The sequence below is a fragment of the Periplaneta americana genome, chromosome 4, assembly GCF_040183065.1.
Source record: "Periplaneta americana isolate PAMFEO1 chromosome 4, P.americana_PAMFEO1_priV1, whole genome shotgun sequence".
Classification (NCBI taxonomy): Eukaryota; Metazoa; Arthropoda; class Insecta; order Blattodea; family Blattidae; genus Periplaneta; species Periplaneta americana.
Window position 1 is genome coordinate 101,400,198 of NC_091120.1, and position 20,094 is coordinate 101,420,291.

Genomic DNA, 20,094 nt, shown 5'->3' on the forward strand with positions numbered 1-20,094 from the left:
GAATGTCACTGTGTGTTCTTGATTTCAAAAAAGGGCCATTAATTTTTTTTATTAATGTTATTATTCATTGTCGAATGAATCGACTCTTAGGCACTCAATACAAACCAAATCAGTCCAGAATTTAAGATTATATCGCTGTACACAGACAGGCGACAGCAAAAAACCACCGCTTATACAGTAGTAAGTAGTAGTAGTAGTACAGTAGTAAGTGTATTCCAATCATACACGAAGTTTCACGAAGACTTTAGTTCATTGTTCTAAATGAAACTCGGTAATAGGCCTTTCACAACTTCTCATTCAAGGGCCCAAAGTTAGATTTCGCTAGTTTGTGAGATTTGAGGGGCCAAAAAGCAAAAAATTATGCGTTCCAGGTTCTCTATATATTAACGCAGTTCGTACGTTCATTTGCATTAATTGTTCCACTATGGACTCAAAACTTTCTCTGTAGTTTTAAATGGTGAACCTTACTCTATTCTTTCGATAATAATAATTACGTAAATCTTAATTCACTTGCATTTTAAGTATCAAACAGGTGATGATGATGTGTGTCAAATATGATGCAGATGAGGATTATACACATGGTATAATGAAATAATGGTATATTCTACAGAGTGTAAGAGGTATAAGTGCCGTCCTTTTCACAGTCATCGGGGACGGTCTACAGTATAAAAAAATGTCCATACAACATAAGGTCAAAACTTGATAGTTTTTTCAGAAAAAATTTGTTTCCTTAATTTATTTGCTTTATACTGCTTTTATCGTTAGTAAAATTACGGAAACAATTACATCAGTAAGTAAAGAGTTAATATTAATGTAGGTTAAATAAATATTTGTATGCCCTATTACGTTTTCGTGAAATTAAATCATAATGCATGCTTATATTTGTTAATATTCTGGCGTGAGAGACGTGACAAAAGGTTCAGCAGGCAGTACTCTGCACAGACGTAAGTACATGTCAGCTGAGTTCAAGCTCCCTGTCCATAGGTCTACTGCCGAGCGGATGGCAGTTCAGTGCAGGTATTCGATAAACAACTTAAAATGTCATTCACAGTTTAGGAATATCATATGTTGTTAATTTATGGAGAAAGTCATCGTAATTCAAGTGAGACAAGAAGGATGTACCGTCAACGTTTTCCGCAAAGAAATTTACCTAATCGGTGAACTTTTGTAGCAGTTTCTCTACGATTATTAGAAACTAGGAGTCTCTTACCCCATTTCGAAAATCACGTAACCAGAAATTTGTTTAAAAATGGTACTGCTTTATGGAAGCGGGAGGGATTAAAATGTTATATTAGAAAAAAAGTTCGTGTGATTTTGTACAGTAAACCGTTGTTTATTTTTTAGTCAACAATAAAAAATGGAGCACTATTGTTAAATAAACTGGAAATTTATCACAATGTTCTATTAATGAGATTGACAGTTTGTATTCGATGCTCGTTTTATGTAAACAACAGTATTGTCATGGTCCGCCCCTGCTATTAGAACAGAGCATCTGTTTTGTATCGATATGTCTGTACCCGCTTGAGCTGTACTGTGTACTTGTAAACCCCCTCCTCCCCATCCAGCAACGTTGCCAAACGTCTAATATTGTAAACTTAAATAATTAGTTAAATATTGCAATTATAAAAGAATTGTGAGGACATTTTTTCTTTCTCATGACATGAATAATCTTCAGTTAAAATAATGGCACTTTATGCTCCATACAACCTCTATATACTTAAATGTATATTAACGATAATATATGACGATTTATACAGTGCCTTTCACATACGAGTTGGCCGGACGGCCGGTCGACGCGCCACGGCAGAACGGTGATCCGATTTGCACCTCCGCGACCTTGGCTTACTTTTGTTCATTCTTCATTCTTACCGAAGCTTTCAGAAGTGCTTGAGTGTTTTCGTGTTATAAATGTTTTGGATTTAGTGTTATACTAATTCCACGAGACAAATACACATTACAGCAACGGATTTTTATGCACGATTCGTATGTGATTACCAGAGCTAGGAAGTTGGCACCGAAACTGTTAAGTTGGACCATATCTCTACCGAAAGAAAAGTAATAGCGCAGCTCTCAAGTCAATGAACCAGAACGACAAAATGTACAGCCGGGTGATAACCAAACTTGTGCTCAAATCGTTTACGGCCTCAGAACAAAAAAACAGTAAACGGATAATATAAAAAAATAATTTGTAATTATAAACTTCGTAACTCCCAATCTAAAATAACTAACCCATAGACATAAAAGTAACATAAGTATACAATTATGATTCTAGCTTCATTACAACAAATAACAATAAACATTTTCATTCTATCAAAAGAAATACTCGTTTTATGTTCAGAAAAAAAAAACAATATTTGTACTCTGAAAATATTCGTTCTACGTCACAAGATGTTACTGGAACAAATCTGAAATATGATACAGTAGCCTATTTCTTACTATCATCAGGTGAACAACTACTTTGTAAATCTAATAGTATATCTCGTATGTGGCACATAATATTAACCATATTGTTTTCAATAATGTTTTATTTTTATTTTTATTGTAATGGGAATATAAGGGTACAGTGCATAAGTTATTCATAGAGTTCAAAAAGGCATGTGACTCGGTTAAGAGAGAAGTTTTATATGATATTCTTATTGAATTTGGTATTCCCAAGAAACTAGTTCGATTAATTAAAATGTCTCAGTGAAACGTACAGCAGAGTTCGTATAGGCCAGTTTTTGTCAGAAGCGTTTCCAATTCACTGTGGGCTAAAGCAAGGAGATGCACTATCACCTTTACTTTTTAACTTTGCTCTAGAGTATGCCATTAGGAAAGTCCAGGATAACAGAGAGGGCTTGGAATTGAACGGGTTACATCAGCTGCTTGTCTATGCGGATGACGTGAATATGTTAGGAGATAATCCACAAACGATTAGGGAAAACACGGGAATTTTACTTGAAGCAAGTAAAGAGATAGGTTTGGAAGTAAATTTCGAAAAGACAAAGTATATGATTATGTCTCGTGACCAGAATATTGTACGAAATGGAAATATAATGATTGGAGATTTATCCTTCGAAGGGATGGAAAAATTCAAATATCTTGGAGTAACAATAACAAATATAAATGACACTCGGGAGGAAATTAAACGCAGAATAAATATGGGAAGTTCCTGTTATTATTCGTTTGAGGAGCTTTTGTCATCTAATCTGCTGTCAAAAAATCTGAAAGTTAGAATTTATAAAACAATTATATTACCGGTTGTTCTTTATGGTTGTGAAACTTGGACTCTCACTTTGAGAGAGGAACATAGGTTGAGGGTGTTTGAGAATAAGGTGCTTAAGAAAATATTTGGGGCTAAGAGGGATGAAGTTACAGGAGAATGGAGAAAGTTACACAACACAGAACTGCACGCATTGTATTCTTCACCTGACATAATTAGGAACATTAAATCCAGACGTTTGAGATGGGCAGGGCATGTAGCACGTATGGGCTAATCCAGAAATGCATATAGAGTGTTAGTTGGGAGGCCGGAGGGAAAAAGACCTTTAGGGAGGTCGAGACGTAGATGGGAAGATAATATTAAAATGAATTTGAGGGAGGTGGGATATGATGATAGAGACTGAATTAATCTTGCTCAGGATAGGGACCAATGGCGGGCTTATGTGAGGGCGGCAATGAACCTCCGGGTTTCTTAAAAGCCAGTAAGTAAGTAAGTAAGTAAGTAAGTAAGTAAGTAAGTAAGTAAGTAAGTAAATAAGTAAGTAAGTATTGTAATGACAGCTAGGAAGTTCGTATCGTAATTCTGATGCTGAATGAACTTGGACTGTAATGCAACCGAATGCATAGCAGCACAGCAGCACGAAAAGTCAACAGACCGCCAAAGAAACAAGTATTGAAAACTGGTAAATAAACTTGTGTTTAAATTAACATTTAATGAGGAATAATCCGGGAAAAAATAAAAATGTGTTACACATTCCTGTTTGCATAATTATTTAATAACAGATAAGTTTATTAAAAACATAAAATTGCTTAGTCATACGTTTTGTTAACACTTTTTAACGTATGACTAAGTAATTTTATGTTTTTAACAAACAAAGTGTTAACGTGAACTTTAATCAATGATATAAGTTTACTTGTTTTTGGAATCATGCATAATATCAACATTACGTAAATAATAAAATAATAACAGAAAAGCTCACTTTGTTCAAAACCTAAACTATTAACATAAATTAACAATATTCTTCAAATTATTCACGACTCTGCAGCTCCACAGAATAATGCTATGCGTTGTTTATGTGAACTGCGTGTCGTCTGTAGCGAGTGAAAGTGTCTTATAAAGACACTGTAAGCAGGGCGAGACGCGGGTGACATCTATACTCCTCGCTCCTCAACTGAAATCTACTGTTTTGGTACAAACTTCCTACCAATGGTGATCACTATGGTTGTAATGTTGGGGACCGATAGGGGCGTTACGGTGGTTTCAAGTTGACTATCCATTCACCAATCAGTACTCTAGCATGCATAAACAGTGTATCTGCTGAATACTCCGTTCGCCAGTCACTACCGTAGCATGCGTAAACAGAGTATCTGCTGAATAATAATGCCGAAGGTTAAAGATTCTCAGGCACGTATTTTTGCAGCGGAATATGGTGAGTGCTTTGAAGTGAATGACAGGAACATTACATGTAAATTATGTAATACAAACATACGAGACGACAAGCGATATTATATATAGAGACATTGTAGCACAAGAAAAGAAAAGAAGAAACTCAAACCCACGAATAATTCTATGATAATTCTTCTGCACATAACGAAAGGTACGTAAAAATACAGTATATCTTTGTAATGCCGTGCAGAGTATATTTACTTTTAGACCTGTCCAGATTTGTTTATGTGCACCTTGTTATTCACGTAATCGATCGCATAACCAAGTCAATGTCCTCATGCTAGCTCACATCCCCGGCCTATGTACGATGCTGCAGTTAACTTGTGTAATCGGTCTTCAACATTATAAGCCTTGAGATTACATCATTTTGCAGGGAAGTTAGACTGCGATTTTTAACAGAATTCCCAGGTGTATGTCCTAGAAGCAGAGAAGTCGTGCGAAAACTTGTAAATAAATTGAGGGAATCGCGTTGATTCTCGATAAGAAGTGAACGGTAAAGCGGCGCGGCTTACTGAGGACAAAGTTGGAGAACGGTTAGAACATTCTCCTAAAATATCTCCTGTGATGAGGTTCGTGCTTATTTTCATCGTAATTGTGAGAATCATTACAAAGTTAGTGGTTTCAGTTGGGTAGATATTTTATCCGACTGTACGGAAGTAAGATCTTTGGCTGCCTCAGCCAGATCCGCCAGACTGGCCAACACGTTCGTGAAAAGCACTGTACGTAGATCTATGAGGAATGGCAAATCACCACCAGAGGTAGGCTATGGTATACTGAAATGAAGGCCAGAAAGAAATGCGTAGTCTGGAGGATGTTGGGGCCGGCATATCCTGGCAGCATAATCGGCACGCAACTCATTCCATCATGGGTGCACAGAAAGCTTCTTCAGATTGCGGTGCATAGGAATGCTCTGTATCCCGTCCAACAAGCACCGCTATACCTCAGTAGGCTATTTTTAGACAATGTGATCCTCATATGCGTTTGTATTCTAGCTCAAACGTTATTTACGTGGCTCAAAAGAGATTGAATAATGGTAGGCCTATATTATTATTGATGATTAGTTTATAATCAGTGGAGACATCTATTACGAATATTAAATCATAGAGAAAGGAAACAGATGAAGTTTAGTTACCAACTGTAGTTCAGATCCAGAAATTTAACCACCAGAATCGACCCATGTTTTGTATCCGGAAGTAGGCCTATACACACACACATACACACAATACACATTATATACAAAGTAGATAACATTGACTTGTTGTTTCTTATATAGGTTACTGAACAGCCTCCTATCTTTCCAATCTATACTTATTTCTTTCAGGATGTCTATCAGTTTGTTTCAATCTACTCTGTAAAACGCCTTTTCTAGGTTTTATATAGGCCAACATATTGATTTGTATTATTACTTTTTTCATTTTATCACAATTTTTCAGAACAGTTGTATGTAGGTATATGGAATTGCATTCCTTGTTATTTTATGCTTTGTCTTTCTGGGCAGCCTACTATGGTAGAACATATTAAATAAATTATTATTAGGGGCTAATATGATATTTGAATGTTTTGTTGTACTCTATCCAAGGAATGAGCTGTTAAAATCTGCACAGTTATATGACTCCCACTCTGTATGTAATCATTCAGTGATGCTATTTTTTCTTTGTTAGGTTATACTTAATATCTTAGGATCATTGCAATTCAAATATCAGAAATTGATTCATAACATAATGTGTATGTAAATAACATATTAGATATAATGACTAAACCCTTGAGCAAAAATTCCGGAATTTCGTGCCTTAAACTCTAACAAACATTTGCATTGTATTAGAAACAATGTACGTTATCTCTATATATTTCCCTTTGGCAATGCTAACTGCTGCTCGCACCTAGCTTGTGCACAATTTTGTCTTGTTACGATGAGCTCGTTGCAGTGTAAATAATTACTACAAACGAACTTCGAACAATATGTGCTTTCTTTCTTGAGTTAAATCGAGTGCGGTTTAAAACTGTGTATTGATCCAATCTTCGGCTTCATTGCACCTGGTATAGACAGCAAGAGACTCAACCTATTTCAATATACCACTAGCAATTCTGTTAGGAATTTTGTATAAAGAACACTAAAACTTTTCTCATAAAATATTACACTTCGTGAGTTGCAAGTTTAAGATTCAAAGCCTCTGTGTTTGACTTCATATCTTACACATCTTCATAATTTTCTGGAATTTCAGTTTCTCCTTCCTTTCCCATTAAGTTGGTTAAATTTAGATTACATTACGACAGTGATCGGCAAAGCTTACATCACATAAAATAAAGCCCGCAAAACACAGCAAAAGGGAAAGTAGGAGGGGAGATGTAAGATGAGAAGGCGGGGAATGTCTTTACTATTGTAAGTTTTCAGTGCACAGGAACGAACAGTGAATATACCCAAACTGCTTAATTTTGAGTGAACAAGTGATGTCTAAGGAGAAGGAAATGATGCCTTACATCCTGCACCCTGCTTGTGTATTAGGAGGTTGACTCGCGAGCAAGAAATACCGATCACTGCATTAGGGGCAGAGGATAAGAAGTTTACTTGAACATGTTATATATCTATATCCTTTCATTAAAACCTATCTCATCAAGTATATCCACAATCAGTATTCACATGATTTGACTAAAATTTATTTTAATTCATTATTTTGAGTGCAGAATTGTGCGTTACATCTATATAAATCTCTTCAATTTCTATCAGACAGTCTCACTATTCAAATGAGGTAATATTGACTAAGAATAGATGGAAATTCATATAGGTCTAAAAGACTTCTTACGATGGGATGTATAGCCTACGTTTGAAGACATGGCTAGATTGAAAGTAATAGCTGCAGAACAGAAAACTTAAGTGATTACCTAACATAAATCTATTTCTAAGCAACAGGTTGTTCCGCCAAATTACAGGCTACTTAGCAACAGCTTGGCTTGCGTGTTCGTACGATCCAGCGTTTTAAGAATAGGAGACACTTACCGTTTTCTTTTTATATAATCACATAATTCGCCTCGACGAGCTTGTGATATTAATCAGATTATACATGAATACAATGGAAACATAAAAGTGTGGACTTGTGAATTTCTCGAACAATTTTTGGTTGTTAAAAATGTATTATAATGTGCGAAACATTACTAGTCTTAATCTAGAATTAAAGAGCAATTCGAAAGTGTCAATTTGACTATCGTGAACATATTAAGATGTCATGTACAGCTGTCAAAAGAAAAAGTGGCCACACTCGTGAAAGCGAAAGTTTTCTAAGTCCACTTTGGATAACTGTGAAGTTACATGATGCATACGCTTATAAAAACAGTTTCGGAACTAAGATGTTTAAGCAGGAGTCATTCATATCTGCTTCTCGTAGAGAAGCGGTAATGTGTTCGCTAAATGATTGAAAGGTTGTGAATTCGAGCCATTTTCAAGTTAACATTTTATTTTTATCACTCTTTAACGGTGTAAATAATATTCAAGTTATTATTTATAGTCTGTTATCGTTCTTTAGCATTATAAATAATATTCAAGTTATCATTTGTATACTGTTGTGCTTTAGCGATATAAGTAATATTGAAGTTACCATTATTGTATTCTGTTATCGTTCTTTAGCGAATATTCAAGTTACCATTTATATTTTGTTATCGTGCTTTAGCGATATAAGTAATAAGAATTTAATGTCAGATTTGAAACAATATAGTTGCATAATACTAGTGTTAGTTTTTTCTTCTTATATTATTACTAGACTTCGTTGAATTGCCACACGCAGCATGCTATCAGGTTGCCGATGTACGGTAGTATAGAGGAGGTGAGCGACCGCCCGGTCTCGTAGTATAAGCAGTTCATGTTAAGAGTTGTGACCGGTCCAAATAGATAGAGCAGCTACAGCTAATGTATACCTATGTAAACACTTATTTTTGCATTACTGTGGTTGGAATAGTCAAAGCTTAACATTTGTTCCGTGCAGATAAGAATTAAATCAAGCATACTACAGTACAATGAGAGTGAGTGTTGCTGTTCCAAATAATTGCCCCTGGAATACCCTTACCCCCGCACCCTGTCTTGACCCGTTGGGGAACGTGGTTGGATGCTGTTAATTGTTATGCAGAACATTACGGCAAAAATAATGGATGTAATTGATGCATTGGATAGCACAGACAGTTCCTTTGTTGCAGCTGTAAAAATCATTGCCTTCTGAACAGCTTTTGAAAGATATTCTGTTCATTAATCTAATTTTAAAATCGTGTCCAAAAGCATTATCCTGTTAGAATCGTCTAAACTACAACTCTCAGAAGCCCTTAATATAGTGGATAAAGTATCACAAACCGTTATCCAAAATAACAATTCATTAATTTCAGAAAAAGTGAAATGTAAGTTGAGAAACATTATTGCTAAAAATTCTGCCTATTTACAACTTCGTATTATAAATGATGTATCATCAGGTCACGACAAGACATCTGAAGTTGGTGTACTAGAAAGTAGTGACTTTCCGTTCTTCAAATATGTACGTATTACATCGTGTGATGATGAACGTACATTTTCCCAAAATAACAACTGTTTAAGTGACCATCGGAGAAGGTTACTTTGCAGTCGCTCAAAATGTACATAACTGTTCACTGCAATGCACATATTCAAGGATGATGTGAGTATCTTATATTAAATTTTAAGAGTTAATATAGCTCACTATAAAATAATTGTGTATTTACATGTTTAGACATTTCCTACTTCAATGACCATTCATTATATTTCTTGAATGCAGGATAAAGGTTGAATTGTAACTGCAGTATACTGCTCAGTGTTTACATCAGAGGCATACTCCATTGCACGCCCCCTTCTCATACAGTCTATACTGCGTGTGCAGTAAACCTTACGATTCTCGTGGCAATTCCACGAAGTCTAATTATTACATTATACTATCCTGTAACATAATAAAATAAAAAAGTGACCAGGATTTGAACCTGAGACGCTGACCTCTAAATTCGGACTTTCTTCCGACTGAGCTACGGGGCACAAGTAAAGAAGCAATCCCTCTCCAAGATGTCCTGATCATTTGTGGAAGCTCGTCCAGGATGCCTGGGATGCCGTAATTGAGAACAGTTGCTATTCGAAAACACTAGTCGATTCCATGCCCACTCGACTGAAAGAAGTGATTGAGATGGGAGGAAGATGGAGTAAATATGTATTGAATAGTGGCTTCTTTTAAACTCTTAATTGTTTGAATTTTCTAAGGCAGACGCCAATAAGTTTGTTTCGTTTATGCCACGGAAGATATTTTTGTTGAGATTGTAATATTTTTTTTCTTTCTTTCAATTTGCAGCCTTAATGTCATAATAAACAATGATAAAGTCATGGCATAATGCATTCATGAACCTGATGTTAATTACTAAAACAGTCATAAAAGAGACAAGAGCAATTGTATTTTCTCTCTCTCTTAAAAAATAATAATAAAACATAAAAGGCACTAGGTTGTGTTTGAACGACCAGCCCGAAACGCTGCCATTACGCTATCACAGTAACACGAGAACACTTTAATTATAACTGTAGATATCAGGTAACGTGCTCCAACAACATGTAATATCGAATTGTAGCGGAGATACTCGAAAAGAGTAGTTTCACAGCTGTACATTGCGTGAGTGTTATTTGTGTTATTTCCGTAGTTCAGTAACCTACACAATTTCGCCCGTGTGGCATGGGTCGTATAAGTGAGTCTAAAAGGGCCAGGTTAAACTAAGGTAAAGAAAGAAAGAAAGAAAGAAAGAAAGAAAGAAAGAAAGAAAGAAAGAAAGTACACAATTTTATGTGTCTCTCTACCTCCCTAATTGAAAATACTAATGACATAAGTAATAAAATAAAAGCTAAGCTGTATAAGATATTCGTGAAAAATATAAACTTCCTAAAGAAGTAGAGTATGAAATCGTGACGTCAGTCATAACATTTTCTGTTTCAATAGTTAGGAATCACTTATATAGTATTCATAGTGTTTATATTTCATAAATATATAAAAAATACTAATGTTTAAAATCAAAACTGCACTCAACTTTTTGTTTTGTTACTTTGAAAACAATTTACATGGCATTTAGTATTATTTTATTGATAGGTCTACATACAATACAAAATAAATACATATTATGGACGTAGCGCACACTCGTTTGTTCAAGCTCGTGTTCGGGGCGGTTCCCATAAATAAATATTTTGTGCTAAATGGAACATAACAATGTTTCAATAAAATTACAAAACCAATACAATTATTACAAAATAGGGATACGAGTAATTACGAAGATGAAAGTAGAGAAGAAAGTCAAGAATAGAATATGGCCTAAGTTGGAATGAATAAGTATATTAAGAAGAAGAAAAAGACAAATTGGACATTAATAATAAATAAATAATTTGTTTAATTTGTTCATAATTAAAATCAAAATTACCTGTGTCAGAATTTATTACCAAAATAGAGTTGTATAACCTTGGCCGGTAATTCTGGCTATGATTTATTCCAGTGGTTATGTAACATTGGATTCAGCTACAGGAAAAGTCAAATTTCTTCTGGTAGAATAAACATGTTATTCTTCTTTATATTTCTGACGATTTTTATGGTAATATTTTAATAATGTGGATTTATATATTTTTTCAATTTGGAAAACGTTAAAATTGGAATAAATCAAATTTGTTGGACAATCGGTTGACTTGTTTAAGCAGATTTTAATTATCCACTTTTGAAGCAATGTTGACTTGTTTAAGCAGATTTTAATTATCCACTTTTGAAGCAATATCAGCTGAGAAAGTATAAATTTTGTTGCTCCTTTCCATCCGATATCATATTGGATGAGGGATTGAACCAAACCTAAATAAACTAATCGCAGAATATTTGTAAGGATTTAAGAGCGAAGAATTAGAAATTTATAAATAAATTGTTTTGCGAACTTTGTTAAATGAAGAAGAAATATGATTATCGACCCTTAAATGTGGTCAATAACAATAAGTACCGTCATTTTCCATAATTATGGTCCTGGAACATAACTATGGTCCACGATACAACTATTCAAATAACATTGTAGAAGTAACGTAGGCCTTTCGTCGATAGCTGCAGTGACTTGACTTCTAACTACAGTACAGCAAAAATATAGATAAACGAGGTACTACGTTATGGAGTACAAAATTTGAATGGACCATAGTTGTGTTCCAGGACCATAGTTATGGGAAATGACGGTACTTCTCTTGAGTCGATTCCTTCAGTATAAGAAATTTGTAATCATCTTTAATTGAACATGAATATGATGTCCATATTTTTTTTTAAATAACTCACAACATGGAAATATTTATACAATTATTTTTAATATCAAAATGACATTCTTCCTCAAATTAATTGTTCATACAAGTACCCATTCTCTTGTTTGCTAAGCTGGAAAATAAATATAAACTAATATGTGTCTTTTGGCAAACATATGTATCTGTGTCAGATTCTAAATAAAATATATAACTAACATTTTGAAACTATGCGCATGTGGTTGAGCTGTCATGAAGTAAATACTCAACAAGAAATAATTACTTACTTTACTCTGGTGGTTTAGGGACGCCCCATGTTGGACAAGTGCTTCGATGATACCTCGACATCCCTTACTGCTGGCGACGTGTAGGGATGTGAATCCTTTCTGAAATATGAAAATGTTACATTTAATTGATACAAGTTTAATTTTAGGATTTTATCGACTCAAAATAACCGAGTATATGATACAGCGTCGTTAAATAACCAACTAAAAATAATTGATGAATTTTAATTGTAACCTTTATTTTTACGTTAATTTGGAGACGATGATTTGCCGGAAAACTTTCAGGTCAATTCTAATGTTAGTTTCGCGACACTACATTTCCATGCGAGAAAAATAGTCTACTAGTCTCTTTTATAAAGATACGAAATATTTATTGATGATTATGTAATTATATAATTTAAAATATGTTATTTCCTAATTATTGAGTTTAAAATTAAAAGTATAGAGCGTTCGCGTCATGTCAGGGCCAAGAGGGTGGACCGAATCACACTTGACTAATGTCGCGTCACCTCAAGACCAAGAATAATATGCATGTACTGTAGTACATCGCGCAGTTTAGTTCCGTAGCTATATTAATAGTGCAGTGTGCAGTGTCGTGGAATGTATAATGTGTTAAGTCTCTTAAAAATGATCACGTTGTCGTTATGTTTAATATCAGTTCTTTTAACTAACATTTCATTATAAGTGCTTTAAATTACATTGTCGGACCATTGAAAAGTCAGCATAAAAGTTCACACTAGAATAAAGAATGTTTATGTACGACACATGTGAAAACAAACTTAAGACGTGCCGTGGAAATTTATTGAGAGTTTCCAGGCTTCAAATAGAAACAACTTAGACTACTTGTTCTTAGATTACCGGCGAGTGAAACGGGATTTCTAAACGCTAGAATTCCTAAGATGTAATTAATTACTGTATCTTTGGAGAAATCAAAATATCGTATAAAAGACGAACTTACACACTCTGGAGAAACTGAAAATTAATATCCGTCAGTAATTGCTGACATTTGTCAGCGAGGGATGAATAGTTTCTTAAACAGGTGAAAAAATGAGTGAAGGACGAAAGGTACCAATTTCAGCGCCACATTTTCATGAAATTGGTAAATATCTTTTTAAACGCTTTCATTCCATAAATTAAGAAAAATGTATGTATGGTTGCATCACCGATACTCGATGACAGAGGTCGGCAAAGATCACGATGTTGTTACCATAACAGCTATGTTCTGTAGGACCAAAAATTAATCTTTACGTAGATTCTTCGCCCAACAGTGCATATTACTGCAAAATCCCGGCCACCAAGTCAATTGAGTGTGCTCCTTGTATAATGGCAGTTGGCGTAATTATATCAATATATATATCGATCTTGGAGTCAAGCTACAAAGGGAAAAAACACTAGAGGAGAAGGATTAATCCGGTGCTGTGGATTGAACTTCGGCGTAGCTCAGTGGTTAGAGCACTTGGTACGTAGAACCAAGGACCTGGGTTCGATCCCCGGCGCAGGAGCGAATTTTTTCCTCTAATAATAATCGAAGTAAGAAAAAACTGGAAAATTATACATAATAATGAATCCAGACTTCTCCGACGGAAAAACATAACGAAATGTAGCCCATGACTTTAACACTACAGAAAAGTTAATACAATGCACAATTGATACTATATTTTAGCATCATAGTACTTGTCGTCTGTATCTTAACATGATATGGAATGAATCTCGTTAAGACATGACCATATTTTTACAACTGCATTTCTCCTTTTTTCCTACCTTGGGTGTTGTTGTTGTTTAGTCAACTGTCCAAAGACAGGTTTGAACCTCATAAGTGACACTAATAAGGCATCACTCATGAGGTAACTAAACCAGGAGATAATGAGGTAGGGTGGCCAATTTCTTTCCCCCTCCAATACATACATCACTGAGTTGTAACATATTACAATAATCAGACTTCAGATGTATACAGACAATATTGTTCTTCCTCTGACATATGTATATAGTCAAGTGAGATCTATTGTCTGATACTGATAATCAGAGCTAGGAAGTTCGTACCAGAGCAATAGATTTCAGTTGAGTACAGCGAGGAGAATAGATATCACCCGCGCCTCGCCTGCTTCCGCTCGCTACAGATGATACACAGTATGTTCACATAAACAACGCATAGTGGCATTCTGTGTAGAGTCGTGAATGTTTTGAAGAATGTTGTTAATTTATATTAATATTTTAGATTCTGAACAAAGTCAGCTATTCTGTCATTATTGTATTATTTACGTAACGTTAATATTATGCATGATTCCAAAAAAGTAAACTCATCTGTTAATAAATAATTATGCAAACAGGAGTGTGTAACACGTTTATTTTTCCCCGATTATTCTTTGTTAAATGTTGACGTCTCGTGCTGCTATGCATTCGGTTGCGTTACAGTCCAAGTTCAACATGGGAATTACGATACGAACTTCCTAGCTGTTATTACAATAGAAACAAAAATTTTTCTTTAAAACAATTATGGGTTTAATATTATGTGCCATATACGAGATATACTATTCGATTCACAAAGTAGTTGTTCTCCTGGTGACAATAATAAATACTGTATCATATTTCAGATTTGCTCCAGTAACGTCTTGTGACGTAGAACGAATATTTTCAGAGTAGAAATATTGCTTTTTTCTGAACCTAATAGGAGTATTTCTTTTGATAAAATGAAAATGTTTATTATTTGTTATAATGAGGCTAGAATCATAATTGTATATTTTGTATGTTATATGGGTAAATTAATTTAGATTGGGATTTACGAACTTTATAATTACAAATTATTGTTTTTTTTATATTATTTTCTTGTTATAAGGCTGTGGACGATTGGAGCACATGTTTGGTTACCATTCGGCTGTACTGTACATGTTAAGGCTGATTCACAATAAACCGGGAACGGAACCGGCAACGAGAATGAGAACGGAAATAATAATAAAATAAATGTATTTAAATGTGAGCATTCAGAATAGTTAATTGTGAATCCTCAGGTTTAAAACACATTTTTTTAACAATATTTCCGTTCTCGTTCTCGTTGCCGTTTTCGTTCCCGGTTTATTGTGAACCAGCCTTTACTCGTTCTGCTTCACTGACACCGAGAGACGCTCCGTTACTTTTCACTCGGTAGAGATGTAGTCCAAGGTCACACGACTTAACAGTTTTTGCACCAACTTCATAGTTCTACTGATAATACTGTAGATGTACTGTACCAGCCAGAACCTCAATCTGAGATATTCCTCCCTTTCTTCAACTTTTTTATTCGTGACTAATGACGTCATATTTCAATTTTCAGAACCCATTCTTCGCAGTTCTGGCATAAATCGTCTAGTGCTGTTGTAGGGATTCGAGAATAGTTTCACGTCAATTCTTTCTTGGTGTCTGGCTCTATTTTTTGACTTGATACGTCTGTAAGTTTGATCCAGTACTATAGTGCCATCGTAGCAAGTACACAGAAACATTTTCAGACTATTTCTGTCGCGCGTATTTTCTAAACTATAGAGCATATTCAACTTAGGAAATGACCATCGACAAACGAATGATCGATGTGGCCTTGAGTTGGAACGCGAGATATCCCCTACGCGGAATGGGGAAGTTGAGACACGAATTGGCGGATCGCGCGGCAGCCGAAGCAGTGTAATTCAAGAATGAAAAGCGGTAGAACTTTCGAAGTGGTGCAAAACGCTTCATAACGAACCAGGCTACAATTTCATTTGAGCAACTATCAACAGCCGACAAGTTAAATGGAAAAAAATTTGCGAGTGAATTTGAGTGAGAGAGAAAATTCACAATTTTGAGCCATATGCAGCGAAAATGGGAACAGGCGTACACAGCAACGGATACCTAAATATCAAACATCTCATCTTGAGAAATGTATTCACGCATAAAATATGCGGCTGTGTCTCTGATACAGCCTTTCACGTGATAGGCATATCTATATTGCTAAAATGGTACTGCTGAACGAGGTTTATATTCTGTCGTAATTGCTTTCTTTCCTATAAGAATATTATTATTAATTGTTTTCCTAACAATAGTTTTTTTTCGGTATAGTTACCTGCTATTATAACCTTATTATTGCATAGTTTTTCTTTCTATTATAATTTATTTTTATAATATTTTCACACATTTATTTCAATAGTAATACGTAGGTCCTTTACGTTAATACATAGTAGTATATAGAGAGGATATATTTCTCTGATCGTCCAAAGCTCATAGAGCCGAGGAAACGACTCACCTGAGTCACCGTGTGGGTATTTCAGCATATTTTGTATATAAAACTACAACCATTGTTCTTTCACCTGCCTTATCCAATGCCAGACATTGGAATAAGTTACAGGAATCCCAATAGTGCTTCTGGACAATAACGAGAACGGTCGTCCATGGTGCGAAGATGTGGATTAAGATTAGTCCATGCTTGCAGGTTGAAATACGGACGAGAGCTTTGTACGAGTATTTCAAAGGAGATAAAGACCCATGATGTGACTCTCTTAGGAGAAATTTCCCAGTCAAAAAATTTACATGTAAAACAACTAAGTAAAATTTACTAATTGTTTCTCACTAAAAATTTAACTCTAAATGAGAGAGAGAGAGGGGGGGGGGAGAGGGATATATATATATATATATATATATATATATATATATATGTCCGGCCTTAATTAAGGATGACCACGGGGAGCCGGAAATTAATAGCAAATAAATATATTTAATTAAATATGAATATTGTTATAAAAATAAAATGTAATAATTATGCACCATTGATTATCAATTATAAAATAAAATCTTAGGAGATGACCTTAAAATTATACTTATAAATAAATGATTTTTTTTTTAAATTAGCATATCCTTAATTAAGAACTTTTGAGTGGTATAAATGAAATTGTATAATCTGCAGGGAATGGGGAATGTTTAAGAATTTGCGAGATGATTTTTTGAATATCAAATGATGGTATTGATAATTGTTTTAAAAATTATATGTAATTTTGGTAAAGAACTCCGAGTGCCAAAAAATAAACCTGTCACTGACCAATTGAAGAGAGGGATGTTATATTTGGCACTAAGGTAGGTTCATAAATAGCTCTCCTTTCATGATCAACTGATGAGCTTGGTTTAGATTTCTCTCCATGAGTATAGTTGGATCTATGATAATAGCCTTTTGTTGCTTGTTTATTGCAATTATATTCGCTATTCTGTGAGAGTCGTCTTCAGAAATACAGTGGACCTCTTCATAAACTTCCCAACCCTTGTTCCGAAGAAGACAGGCGATAACTCCACCGACTCTATGGTGCCTGTTGTTACGCAGTAACTCTCCTTTCTGACAAAAGCCCAACACGTGGCCAAGAGTTTCTGTCTCGTTGCAACCAGGTTGACGGCAACGGGTTGTGCTGAAAGCTCTGCCAGGAACAGTAAGGTTGCAGGACATCTTGATTGCATTAATATTGTGACAGCCCCGTCGAGACTCGATCACGCGTCCCACAGAGGGCAGGGCGCGCGTAGGAGGATCGGGCGACGCGGCAAATGAAGTTGCGCACGCATCTACTTCCTAGGGCATGCGCTGTGCGAGGAAAAGGGGGGAGCTGGAAGCCTGGCGAACTGATTGTTGTAACGAGAATGATCGCAAAATCGTAGTTTCTCTAAAGTATGGCATAACTTATAAAAGCGAGCAGCCTTCGAAGAGAGTTAGTTGCAGTCGTTGCTAGTTTTTGGACAGCAAGCCAGCCAGTCTTGTGTAGCAGTGAAGCCAGCTTCGAGGCCGGAGTTCGACTTGAGTGTGTACGCAGCTGTGTGAGCGTTCAGTGGTCTGTCTCTGAAGGTCTTGGGTTCGAGATACTGTGAACTTGAGTGTCTGAGGAGATTGTCACCGGAAGTCCTGAGTTCGAGTGCAGTGGACCGCAGTTGGGGGACCTGAGTTCGAAGTTCAGTGGGCTGTCTCTGAAGGTCTTGGGTTCGAGATACTGTGAACTTGAGTGACTGAGCTAGAAGAACTAGTCAAGGCAAACGAACTGTGAACTGAGAACTGACAGTTTTGTGTTGTAAATAGTGCTTTGTGAACATTAGTTGAGATTAGGAGTACATTGTTGTTCGCAATAATCCAAGGTAATTGTCATTGTCGTCTGTGGAGTGCAATAACGAATACTGTGTTGCTGTGTGGAGTGGAAATCCCATTGTTGACGGGAGTGTTGAAATCAAATTGTAGAAAGTGATTATTGTCGTAACAATAAAAGTTACATTCTTGTTTTGTATAAAAGTTACAATATATTCCGAAGACGACAAATTCTGCCAAACAAATTGAGCAATCAAGATGGACTAAATGCTGAGAAATGTGCTAAGAACGAGCTGTAGTTTGTGCACGTGGATTATCTGTTGTCCATATTCGACAATTGAGAATATTGACTGCCACTGTTTAGAGCGAAGTGGGTCTCATCTGTTTGCAGTATTCGAGATAACCATTCCGTTTAAATTTCATCTGAGCTAAATGCAATGACAACTTGTATCTATTTTAATAATCAGCTTCCTCCAATTCAAACATTATTTGCAGTATATAAGGATACATGTTCAGAAATTTGCGCACCACTTTCTAACAATGCTGTAGGCCTGTAGCATTTACAAGAGTTTGCTTAACATATTAGCACTTCTGTCTCATAACAGATTTCCTCTAGATAGATTTTGCCTTTCATGGAAAATTTCTGCAACCTGAATGTCACTAATTCTTCCTCTTTCAGATTTCACTTTATCATGAACTGAACCAGTTTTTTCAAACTTCTTAATTAAAGTACGATAAGAAATCATGGTACAAAGGCAGTCTCTCAGATGCATTTTTGTCCGAAATGTTCTTAATCTGATAGTGAAGTTTATAACACATCGTAATAACATTGCACCAAACCAATTCTTTTTGAAGATTTAAAAATATTTTCTCGAACTTGAAAAATGTGAGTAATAAACAAAACATATTTTATTTTTCATAGTTTAGTTGCTGCATTATGATAATGGAGGCATTTGTTTAAGCACGGGAAAACTAAATCCCATTCTTCATAAATTCCATAACTGCTTAGTTCATCTAAGTGCTTAATTTGTTTAGAAATGATATTAATTTTAACTTTTTAGTGTATAATAAGCCCAGTAGTTCATCGAGTGAATAGTTAGGATAATTCTAACTGGCCGGAGATAAGAGCAACTAGATTGAAGTTCGCGGAGAGCAGTACATATGTTACGGTACTTGTTCTAGTAGTCGATACAGCGTCATTAAAGAAACAACTAAATTATGTATAAAAACTATAGGTTGTAAATCATTGCATTATGCTGTATACCTTGAATTTAAATACGGTATAAGATGTCGGATAACTTTGTTATTAACAAAATGCTACTTCATTCGATTTTAATACTGGATTGTTCCTCTTGAAGGCGAGACAGATTAGAACTTCAGCTTTTGAAGTTTGTGATCCGAACTGACGAAGGAATAATGGTGTCTACTCAATTATACACTTTTACGTCTGTTTTAGGTTAGGATATATTATATAATGTGTTTTGTTTGTGCCATTTCTATTTTAATCTATGTGTTCTTTTATTTAGAGAGTGGTTGGATCTAATCATAGGTGAGAGGGGGTGAAACCTACAAAGTAGGACTTGTTTTAGGTACACAGCACGTACGGTCAGAAGACCCGTGCATTGGATTTAAGAGAAAATTCTGACAATATAGTACAACTGTATGTATAATATTGCTCAATAAATCTATCTATCTGTCTGTCTGTCTATCTATCTATCTGCTATAGTTGTTCATAATAATTTAGTCACAAATATGTACCATTCATTTATTAGGTTATTTTACGACGCTGCATCTCAGGTTATTTAGCGTCTGAATGAAATGAAGGTGATAATCCCGGTGAAAT

The 20,094-nt window shown here is 35.3% G+C and overlaps 1 protein-coding gene across 3 annotated transcripts in view; it reads right to left on the reverse strand.

Annotated features, from left to right (window-relative positions):
- Positions 1 to 20,094, reverse strand: part of LOC138698095 (ankyrin repeat and death domain-containing protein 1A-like) — a 1,102,342-nt gene that overhangs the window by 105,999 nt on the left and 976,249 nt on the right. For all 3 annotated transcript variants that reach the window (XR_011331695.1, XM_069823807.1, XM_069823808.1), the window contains exon 9: positions 12,203 to 12,301. Coding sequence is in view for 2 of the 3 variants with exons in the window: in XM_069823807.1 (XP_069679908.1) it covers positions 12,203 to 12,301 (99 nt within the window). In the remaining variant the exon portion in view is untranslated. The remainder of the gene's footprint in view (positions 1 to 12,202; positions 12,302 to 20,094) is intronic.